An 11,556-nucleotide genomic window follows, 5' to 3' on the forward strand; every position below is an offset into this window, starting at 1 on the left:
CGCTCGGGTGTTGAGCTCTGAAAATAGCCGATCTACAAGCTCACAACGCGTTGCGCAGCGACGCGTTGTGAGCTTGTAGATCGGCTATTTTCAACATGCAACCAAGTGTAAAATCAGCCATTACGACGCAATCAAGGCACCGCCAACATACATTTTAGTCGACTAAATCAACTGTAGATTTAGTCGACTAAAATCTTATGATATTTAGTCGACTAAAACTAGACAAAAACTGAAACATTTCAGATGACTAAAATATGACTAAAACTAAATGGAATTTTATTCAATAGACTATGACTAAAACTGAATCAAAACTTGCTGTCAAAATCAACACTGTTGCACCGTGGCAGCATTTGAAACACTTTGTGGTCGCGGTGGCTATAGAATCTTTTTAATGGTTTTAATACACCAGCAGACATGTGTGCGCGCACTCCTGCACGTTCCTTCCCTCGTGTTCCCGTCCTTGCAGCAGGGTGTGTGTGTGCACGTGTGCATCAATGCCCTTCCGTCCGATCACGTGCGCGCACGGCCAGGCGGCATCCATCCGCCCAGCTGGAGGCGCGTGTGTAAAAAAAAACACGCCGCCGTGACCTCTGTGTCTCTGCCGGCGGCGTCTCGCTGCTGCACGGACCATAAACCCCACGACGAGCGCGGCGGCGAGCAGGTAAACAACGGCCGCACTAGAGAAAGGTCACCCCCCCCCCCCCCCCCCCCCGCCGCACAGGCTCCTAACAAGATTAAACATGTATCACAGGGGCCGCTGTGACAGTTACCTCCCTCAGCAATGTTACCCTCCTGGCCCCCATGTGGAGGGGGCGAGAAAAAAAGCTTTCTGATCACCCCAGCCGTTAAAGAAGTACTTCACTTATTATTATTTTTCTTTTTATCATTTACTCCCCTTGATGACTTGAATACAAGGAGATGTTTGGAGATTTCTGGTTCACATTCTAACTAACTAGCAACTAAAGTTTTCAAATAATTGTGGCGTAAAAGCATAATATTTGCCTCCGAGATGTAGTGGAGTAGAAGTACATTGAGTACATGTACTTAGTTACTTTACACCACTGATGGTATGTGCGTTGATGTCTTATTGCACACATGTTTTAGTCTGAATGTGCTGAAATAAACTGACAGGTAGCCAGTGTCTTTATTGTCTTTATTGTGGCCTATTCACATTCAACCCTTATCTAAGTGTACCGGTTTGCAAGTACCTGCATGTACAGTATATATATATTGTTGTTTGTTTATGAGCATTTCGAATAAGGGTGCATTTTTACCGGCCTCTTTGTGTACACATTTGAGTTTGGTGTGGGTGCGTGTGTGTGTTCGTGTATGTGTGCGTGTGTGTCTGCATGTGTGTGTGTGTGTGCGAGCGTGTGTGCGAGCGTGCGTGCGCGTGTCTGCAAGTGCACTGCCTATGCATCTGTATGCATGAGTCCCCAGAATACGGAGCCATTTTTATTATCTAAATGGTTCCAGCCGGCGCTGGACGGGAACCAATCACGGCAGCCAGCTATGATAGGAATCCCCCGGGACAGGGACGACTACATTTTCTCCACCATTCCACCTCAAATTGGTGCCTGTGCTCCGTCGCCGTCTGCACATCCGTCAGTCCAATAGGACTGCCCTAAGATATCAGCGGTCGTTAAAATGTCACGCACTACCAACACCAGCTGAATACATAACGTGCAAAAAAGTATTCAGAGTTTAACCACTTGGGACCCCAGCATCCCATATTCAGGCCAAAAATAGCAGATCTACAAGCTCACAAACAACGCGTTGACAACGTGACACGTTTCTGGCAAAGGGATTAAGGTGCAGACAGAAAAAAAGCGGTCCAAGTACAGAGACAACTCGGGGTCCAGTTTACTAAGTCTTGGGTTACTAAGGTTAAATGGGGTGCAAAAAAAGTTAACGCTCTATATTCTGCTATGGACCAATTATTTGTTTAGTAACATTGAGACTGGACGCACAGGTGATTGTTTCACGCAATCAGTTCTCAACCTGTTGTTTCGGGGTGCGCTGGTTTCAGCACACCCCAACCTCCTCTAACCTCTAACCCCAACCCCCTCTAACCTCTAACCCCCTCTTGTGTGTTGGCTAGTGAGGCGCGTCCTAGCGAGACCTGACAGAATGGGTTTCATTGCGCGCATACTGGTTGCACGCATACTGGTTTTTATCAGTGTGACGTCGTCTGTTAAGGGGTCTATGGACAGTTTGTTCAGCAACAGGAGTCTCCCTGTCTGTAGGGTGACCATCTTCTGAATTCCCAAAAAGAGGACAGCGCGTGCATGCGCTTTTTTTTTCTCTCTCAGGTTTGTTACTTTTTTTGGGGGGGGTTTGTTACCTTAATTCGGTTAATTCGGTAACAAAAATGTACTCCATGAAGTGTGGATGTCAGAGTTTTTTTCAATGAATGACAGGCAGCACAATGTACGTGCTGTGTGTGTGTGTGTGTGTGTGTGTGTGTGTGTGTGTGTGTGTGTGTGTGTGTGTGTGTCTCGTTGCTGTCTCTGTGTGCTGGAGCCTGTCAGCAGTGTTGCCAAGTCTCGTGAGATTTAAAGGATTTTATAAAACCCCCCCGGATAGGCCTGACAGCCCCCCAAAAGAGGACATGTCTGGGTAAAAGAGGACGTATGGTCACCCTAGTAAACAGAAAATTCATTTTCAGGTGGGATCCCAATTTTAATGAATCAGGACAGAGAACCCCACATTTTTCAGCTAGTGTTCCAGTTGCAATGTGTTTTTTTTCACTTTCACTAGTTTTTTCCTGTATGAAACTAAAATATAAATACAATTTAAAATCACGTACACCCCCTGGATTTTCACACACACACACACACACACACACACACACACACACACACACACACACACACACACACACACACACACACACACACACACCGACTGAGTAATACTGCTGCTGCTACACAGAGAAAAACACTGGGTTAGAAACAACCCATTCTGGGTTGTTTTTAGCCCATCCCCTGGGTAGTTATAGCACCGGCCCAGCAGTAGTTAATTTTACCCAGCAAGGTGGGTTGGTCTGTTTTAACCCAGTGGATGAGTTAAAATATTCTACCCATTTCTGGGTTAAATTAACTGTACGTCTGAGTAAATGCAACCCATATCATTTATTATATATTCTACCCATTTCTGGGTTAAATTAACTGTACATCTGAGTAAATGCAACCCATATCATTTATTATACTTTCTACCCATTTCTGGGTTAAATTAACTGTACATCTGAGTAAATGCAACCCATAGTATTTATTATATATTCGACCCAATCCTGGGTTAAATTAACTGTACATCTGAGTAAATTCAACCCTTATTATTTATTATATACTCAACCCAATTGTGGGTCAAATTATGTACCATTATGGGTTGTTTTATCCAAATCATGAGTTAAATAAAACAATTATGGGTTTATTCAACCACAATATATGTATTACTTTATGGTTAAACTACAGTTTAACTACAAACCTATAACAAAATACATGCTAGATTTGGTCATGCAAAGCATAATGCAATAAACAAACCATGCTGGATTCTTTTAGTCATTTTATTAACCCATTAAGACCTGGAACGCATCCGTCTCATTTTTAGACATGGGATAAAAAGCATTATTTTATACTTTTGCTATTCAAAAATAGATACAAGCTCAATATACTATACAAGCACAATATACAAGCACAATCACATATATACAAGCTGGTAGCGCGGCACTTGTAGATCTGCTATTTTTGAAAAATCCTGAAATTTGTGAAAATCTTTGAACATATAGTTTTTAAAGCAAACATTTCTGCTTTTAGACAAACACTCAAGTCTTCATCGTGCTCTCTGGGGGAACAAAGAATCCGGCGTGTTTCTATAGGAACGTCATATTTAGTGAACAGTGCCATGTTGGTCCCTGTTGCGTAATAATGTCACCCTGATATGTGTTCTCTATGGGGAGGGGGTCATACCTATGTTCCCCGGACCTATGTTCCCCCACTAAGGTTATGGTTAGGTCCTATATTCCCCGCTCTCCTAGGAAAGCGGGGAACATAGAACCTGGGGAACATAGAACCTGGGGAACATAGGTACGGTCCCATGGGGAGGAACAACCTCATTATGTCCTGATGCGTGTTCTCTGGGGTGGAACGACCTCAATGGTCCCAAAACTCTTTACTTTTACACCATTCGAATTAAAAAAGAATCAAAAATAGCAGATCTACAAGCTCGAAAACGAGCTTCTTGTAGATCTGCTGTTTTTGATGCTGTAGTGATCAAAGTAGGGGTTAACCCTTTAAAACCTGAGGCCGATTCTACAAAATGTCTTCTGAATCTTCTGGTGTTTTCTCAAAAACTTGTTTCTATATCAGTGGTTCTCACACTTTTTCATGTCAAGGACCCCCAGAATTATATGTACTGTATTTGGCCGCGGACCCCCCATCTCAAAATATGTTGTTCCAGGGACCCCCCCAGAAGCAAAGATTTTAGCTCAATGGCCACCTGTCCAACAAGGCTGCCCTCAATGACTAACGGGTACGTGGGTTGATTGGGTGGGTAATGTGTTGGGGGGTGTGTGTGTGAGCTCTACTGGCAAGCCAGAATTCTAGTGTGCAGAAACTCCACCATTTTCTTGGACTCTTGTAGTGGAATTCCATAGATAATACTCTGTAGGAAGTCCCACACAAGTTGACACTTTTTGGGGTACTCGATGTCAAAAATGTAGTTGGCCTTGAAGCAGACGTCGATGGCCTGAAGAAGTTTGTCCTGTTTCAAAGCCTGTCCATCTATAATTGCGAAGACCTGAGATGGTTGCTGAGAGTTGTTGCCAAGTGTCAGGACGTAGGGTTCAGTTTGGGAGTTCTTGGCTGCTTGGAGATACTCCACCATGTTGGTTCCAGGCTGAAAAACACACAGAAAAGTGAGGGCGAGTGAGTAAGGACAAAATGTCTACAAAGTATAGAAAAATCAAAGTGTATAATTAAAAGAAAAAATAATAATAAAGGTGTCAAGGGTCCATTTGTTTTCAAGTTACATTATAAGAGTTAACTTATTGTTAAACATATTCATTTTGCGTCTTATCACTCCTATGGTACACACATCAACACAGCATAGTATTGGTATCCAACGATAACAAAATGTTCTTTAGTTTTGTCTCTGATAGGCTAAATCTTATCTACTGGTGGTCCATTGGTTGAGAAACAGTGAGAGATGTACTGTATAGACATAGAATGCATATAAAGCGTTAACTTATATCCCCCTCGCAGCACAACGGTGGTCCCTAGGTTTATTCTTAGTGAGGAGGGTGGTGGTGGTGGTGGTCCCTGGCTCATAATCAGTTAAAAACCCCTGCCTTATTAGATAAACCGGGAGGTATATTAACAGAAGGAATAAGCTTGTCCTGTTATACCTGTATTTGTAAAGCAATATGTTAAACTAGCAAAGAGCAGTAGTTAGCCTATTTCAGAGACATTTTGACAAGAATTAATCAATGTTATTGTTTCGGGTGGGGTGAGGTCATATCTAGATGACTAGTCAACTATTTGTCAACTTTTTAGGATTACTCGTCGACTAGTGAAACGCCGTAGTTGTGAATGCCCTACTGTGTTCTTGTCCTCCTGCTGTGTGCTGTATATGCTTTGTAGATTACACACTCAATACTTACACAAACTCATTAATTATACAACAGGTATATGTTAATGTTAAAATAAAATGGAAAGTTTCCCTTTAGATGTGCTGGTGGACTTACAGGCTGATGATGGATGAAGGCCTTCTTGCACTCAGCAATGGTGTGGCGCACCGTCTTACTGCCACGGCCACGTCCAACTTTGTATGCTGTTGGGGGGAGCAAGGCTGGCAACTGCTGCAGGGCGAGATCCCCAATGTCATCTGCAGGAAGACATAGGTATCAATACGAGGTGGAACAGCATATCCTTTATTTTGTCATTCAATAGCCAACAAGAATGTAACCTATGCTGCTATGTGCAGCTGGTTAGTTTGTAGTTTAGTTATTCCCACCATTAGGCCAGAAGCTGGCCTAACCATGACAGTTTACAAATGGAAAAGAATTGACCAGTTGGGGTCCATTTGTTTCCATTTGTAACACTGTCACAGTTACAGACTTAAGGGTAAATTTAGACCCCACTAAAGTAACCCAGAGAGTCCCTGGAATCCACTTTGAGTAACCCTGGTCTAGACGAGGCTATAGGAGGAAGGGGTGTGGCCACTGGTATTTGAAGGTGACACTACCTGAGAAGAGGAAACCCCCAGGGTACCTGAAAGTGTGTGCTGTGCGTGCCACACCCACACAGAGAGGCTGTCAACGTAGTTGTGGACTCTTGGTAGAAGAGGGACTGTCGACTGACAAAGAACCATTTAAATAATATTTTACCTAATGTTAATCCTTCGACCGGCAACTCTAACTTCCGCTCCAGTCGTGCGACCTGCAGGATCTTCTCCGCATAAACTGGGAGCCAGGTCTCGTACAGTTTGGGCGCAGCGTCCGCATGTAAGAGAAGGAAGTCCTGAGCGATCTATAAAATGGAAAACATTTGAAATCAAATTAAATGTGGCACACTACCAAAACATTATAAACAATGAATCATCACATATACAATATTCCCTCTTACCATGCCGTTAGTTGTCAGGTGAGGGTAGTGTTCCAGAATCTGACTGGTGGTCAGATCTCTGGTGTTGTCCTTTATCCACTTTGCCCTGTACACCGCCGTGTCCTGCATATAGGTCGCAACTTGGCATAATGGTTGAGAATTACTTCTCAACCACTCTTTCAGCTGTACTGCCCGCTCATCCGATATGGTACATTCTGTAAAAAGAACAAAATGCTGTCAGTCACTAAAAGATGGATGTTTTGCGTAATCAGTCATCCCTATCAGCAATATTGTGTGTTAAAATAGTTCTAAAACAACTATAAATGCTATTGTGTGGTGTCTGGTCATACAAGCTACTGTAGTTCCAAAATTCCTCACATTCACTAAGATCAGGCTCTACTCAGATTTTCTGTCTGCGACTGTGTTCCCTAAACGTGCGCATGTTACGTTTTGGGAAAACTTAAGCAAGCAAATGTGCCACATTGTTGGCTACTATTTTTCTGTTTAGTAATGACCTGGTATGACCGCTGTTCGAACAGGACCATCCTCGGGTGCTGGTTGGGGTGCTCGGCCATTCACCCTGAACGCTGACCTCAGCTTCTTTCTGACGTTTCGCAGCCTATCCTCCAGGTACCCACAGGCTGGACGCCGGTTCCGTGCTGGGGTGTACCATATGACCTGCCAAGAAATCAAAATGTTTGATGAATAGAGATTTGGCACATTTTTTTTTTTACAGCGTGGCCTTGAATTAGAACAGGGTTTTTCTGCACATTTGTCTGTCCCAAGAGAAGGCCAATTATTGTCCCTGCTTCCAAGGGCATGACAGCAGTGGAAATCACACATCACAGTAGTTTTTCTGGAAGGAGTGAGCTGTATTGTGTCTGTTAAATGATTTAGCATTTTAAGCTCAATGTATGCTTCTCAACGGTCCGTTAGTGAGAACTGCAGACATACAGGCTGACCACATGTTGTGAGCTTGTAGACTTGTAGTTTTCAGTATCAGCGACACATCACAGCAGAGCATATATTGGGCTTAATACTAGGGGTGTCACCAAAATGAATAATACATTGAAAAGCAAAAAAATGGGGGAAAAAACTCACGCTGCCACTGCTTGATGAATCTTTCAAGCAGGGAAATGCCTGAATGATGCTAGCTGCCATGGCCTTTTTGGTCTCCGTCGTAGGACTGTAAAACAGAAATAGCACAACTATTCATCATATCAAGTAGTTCCAGTGCGTTGATTTCATGTAACTAATAAACCATTTTTAAAAGACAAATCACACCTGGTGTGTGGCTAACATAAACTTAACTTCAGTCAGTCAGTCGTCCAGTGAAGGTTGCACTGGTGCCTCTTAAAATGTTACTCCATGGTAGCTGATCTGAGCATGGTTAACAACTAGCAAATATATCCCTACTAAGTCATATTTTAGCTCTCAGGTAAAGTTAGAACTTGGGATTATCATACACCCTTAAAGTTGCCATTTAACCACTTAACCCCAGCATTGGTATTGTGATCCCTATTCAACATAAAACAAAGATAATTTAAATCTGTTGAAGTACTTCTCTCCAAACTTGTAGATCGTCTATTTTCACAATATGTATCCGTGTAAAGGAGTCAAACAAATGGGGGGTCCACAATTCAAATATTATTTTGGGGGAGTCACAGCCTGAAAAGGTTGAGAACCACTGTGTTAGAGGAATACAGAAACCATGGCCATTAACTCAGCAGCCATGTTTGGTGCTGAGCAAACAGTTTGAATGACAACCAGCATCCTATTTCTGACTGACACAGATGTCATTAACCTTAATCAACCTGGGTTTATCTGCTGGTCAATTGTTGTCAGTTAATCAAATAGTATAGCACAGAAAATGCATATGCTCAATACAAATGTCAAGGTATATTACAAAAAGCAGTTGTCAACTCCATTACTGTGTGACAGCAATGTATGTGGATGGGAAACATATTGTACCTCTAAATATGTCGATCAGTTCTGGTAACTGCCACTCTGTCAGTTTTTCAAAGACAAAGTTGTCCATCGATCTGAAACAAACACAAAGGAAATACAATTGGTGTTATACCTGTTCAGATATCAACATAAAAGCAAAGCAAACTAGCAGCAGAATACTATGATCTGCTATGAATATGAACCAAATGGACCCTTACAGCTCTGTAACTCTCAGAGTGTACACATGGAAATCTAGAGACAGGTGAAGCAGGGACCCCTTAGCTGAGAGACAGATGAAGCAGGGACCCCTTAGCTGAGACAGATAAAGCAGGGACCCCTTAGCTGAGAGACAGGTGAAGCAGGGACCCCTTAGCTGAGAGACAGATGAAGCAGGGACCCCTTAGCTGAGACAGATAAAGCAGGGACCCCTTAGCTGAGAGAGATGAAGCAGGGACCCCTTAGCTGAGAGATGAAGCAGGGACCCCTTAGCTGAGAGACAGATGAATTTCACATCATGTGCCTCTCACAGTATTTAGCTGCCCATGCAATTGCCTATTCAAATGAGCGTCATTCAGTAATTTTAGTGCAATACCAGCAATAATAAACTGTTTTTACAGCTTTAGTAAATGTTATGTTCCATGGTTCAACCACAATTATGTAAACACCATCCTAATACAATGAAATTAAATACAATAATGTCTCAAATTAAATAATATAACGGGGTAGACTAGAATGGTGACACAGTAAAGCAGGGGTCTTCAACAGGGGGTCCTCAGAGTTACTACAGGGGGTCCGCCAAATCTTTGTGTGATAAGATTTTTTTTTTTTTTACATTAACCACTTGAACCCTAGCATCACTTTTCTGAGGATAACTTTAGCCAAAAATAGCAGATCTACAAGCTCACAACGCCTCGTGAGCTTGTAGATCTGCTATTTTTTGGCAAAGAGGTATAGGTGTAGAGGAAAAAAAGAGTAAAAAGAGTAATCTGAAACACAATTTTATATAGAGGGGGTCCCTGCTTCATCTCTTTCTCAGCTAGGGGGTCCTTGGCCTGAAAACGTTAAAACTAAACAAAATGCTGCTGTCAAAATCAACACTAGTTTCAAAGAAAGAAAAAAACACATCTGATTCTTTCTATTCTGTACAGGCAATTATTTTTCATGTACTGTGGGGGGGGTCCCCTCGTGATTTTGAAGGGGTCCCCAGATGACAGTGAAGTAATAATGTAAGGACTTATCATCAAAAGCAATCAACTATATACTAGAAAACAGTCGAAATGATCAAAAAATAAAAGGGGCACAAATTGTGAAAATAGCAGATCTACAGGCTTTTGTACAGAAGTCACATAGACAAGCCACACCCAACAAACTACAATACCACATTTCAGTAGCCAGATTGTGTAGGCACATTGAGAGGACAATGTGTTCAGCACGCGATATATAGTCTACACGTCAATGAATATATCAAGCAACTAGGCTATGCCTTTGTTTACAAGTGCCCACAGCTAGTTAGCTGTGTAGCCATGGCCTGTCACTTTCAGCAGACTGTGCATGCTTGAACGGCAACGTGATGTGTTAATAGTAGAAATTAGAGATCAGACCAGAGTTCAGAATGTATAAAAGAGCCAATTGCACTCGCGCCAAACATTTGAGTCAGTTAGTTAGCTTAGCTGCTTAGCAGCATGGGCTGTCCAGCAGCACATTCCAGTTCCTCTGCATGCTTAACACGACGTCAATGCATGCTAGGAAAGGTTGAGACAATAATACAGTGCAAAACAAAACACTATTTTACCTTGAATGGAGTTCTTCTTTCGTGCCGTTGTTTGTAAATGGTAAGAATTGGGACGCACCATGCACGTTGTGGCTCTCTGCAGAATCTCTCTGTATGACGCTGGGCGCGCGCGGAAGCAGGAAGTGGAGGAGGACTGGGGGGAGGCGGGGTGTGGAGGATTTTGACCGGATAGGGAGGGCGGATTCCAGAATGAAAATGGTTGTATGCCATTTAATTTATAAATAATTATAATAGTAAAGAAACATTCCTTGATCCATTAATTATATTATTTACTCCACTTCACTCTCAGGATGTTTTAGCCTATTAAAAGTGGTGATACCACAGTATTATTTTAATGCACATAAGAGATGTAGTTTAAAATATAATATAAATAAATAATATACTCCCCTCAAAGAAAACATGACTTTTAGATTGTATTATGCAAATGTTTTTATTCGTACTGTACCACTTTGATGTATGTTTCAAATGTAAAGTATTATAATGTAAAATAAATAAAATGTATTATTGTTGCTGTTGTTGATGATAGACAAATATGCATACTAAAACAACATTTGTTTAAGCTGATTTTATGAATATGCCGAAAATTCATGTAAATTGGTCAATGTGGAGAATCACGTCTCCAGGGTAACGTGGGCACTTGCAACTGGGCCCAGCTTACAGTACAGTATTGTATCATACATTACAGTACAGTACAGTAAAGTACAGTAGCATGCATTACAGTACAGTAACATACAGTGCAGTACAGTACAGTACAGTACAGTACAGTACAGTACAGTACAGTACAGTACAGTACAGTACAGTACATAATTAAAGCTGCTCAGTTCACACAGGTGTGATTTTTAGAGTGAACTTGTGAGCCAACACAGTCTCATTCCCAAGAAGTCACATGTTGACATTTTGTGCAGAACCCCTTCCAGTCACATGGTCAAATTACATTTCAATTAAACGTGCGGCGTCGAGCACATTTTCTGGAACTAATCGCTCCAGATATTTTTTTAAAATCTGAAACTTCACTCAATCCATATTGAGAGTAAGCCGGATTTAATGGCACCGGGCCTGATTTTTTAGGACACTGATAAAGGTCAAAGGTCAGCAAAAAGACTGCCAAGCTGACCTTTGCCTAAATCTTTCTCTCTCAATAACTCGACAACGATAAGGACTTGGGGTCTAATTTCGAGATATGTTGTTCAGTTTTTTGAGACGAACAAGTGGATA

The 11,556-nt window shown here is 42.0% G+C and overlaps 1 protein-coding gene across 1 annotated transcript; it reads right to left on the minus strand.

The window, feature by feature from the left end:
- Positions 1–3,634: 3,634 nt before the first annotated feature.
- Positions 3,635–8,169, minus strand: LOC308079794 (uncharacterized protein). The gene is made up of 7 exons (XM_080421390.1): positions 8,164–8,169; positions 7,704–7,788; positions 7,118–7,280; positions 6,624–6,817; positions 6,386–6,527; positions 5,744–5,883; positions 3,635–4,896 (listed from the first exon to the last, which is right to left on the minus strand). Exons 2-7 carry the CDS (start codon positions 7,761–7,763, stop codon positions 4,582–4,584), a joined length of 1,014 nt encoding a protein of 337 aa, XP_080277516.1. The 5' UTR covers positions 7,764–7,788; positions 8,164–8,169; the 3' UTR covers positions 3,635–4,581.
- Positions 8,170–11,556: the final 3,387 nt, after the last annotated feature.

Source organism: Gymnoscopelus braueri (genome assembly GCF_963280865.1).
Source record: "Gymnoscopelus braueri genome assembly, chromosome: 23".
NCBI lineage: Eukaryota > Metazoa > Chordata > Actinopteri > Myctophiformes > Myctophidae > Gymnoscopelus > Gymnoscopelus braueri.

Bases quoted from the DNA above. Each gene is read 5' to 3' on its own strand.
- LOC308079794 (XM_080421390.1), bottom strand. From the start codon at position 7,763: ATGGCAGCTAGCATCATTCAGGCATTTCCCTGCTTGAAAGATTCATCA. The intron at 6,528-6,623 runs GTAAGAGGGAAT...TCCATTTTATAG, and splicing joins ACCTGACAACTAACGGCATG to ATCGCTCAGGACTTCCTTCT. The intron at 5,884-6,385 runs GTAAAATATTAT...GTCTTCCTGCAG, and splicing joins GGTCGAAGGATTAACATTAG to ATGACATTGGGGATCTCGCC.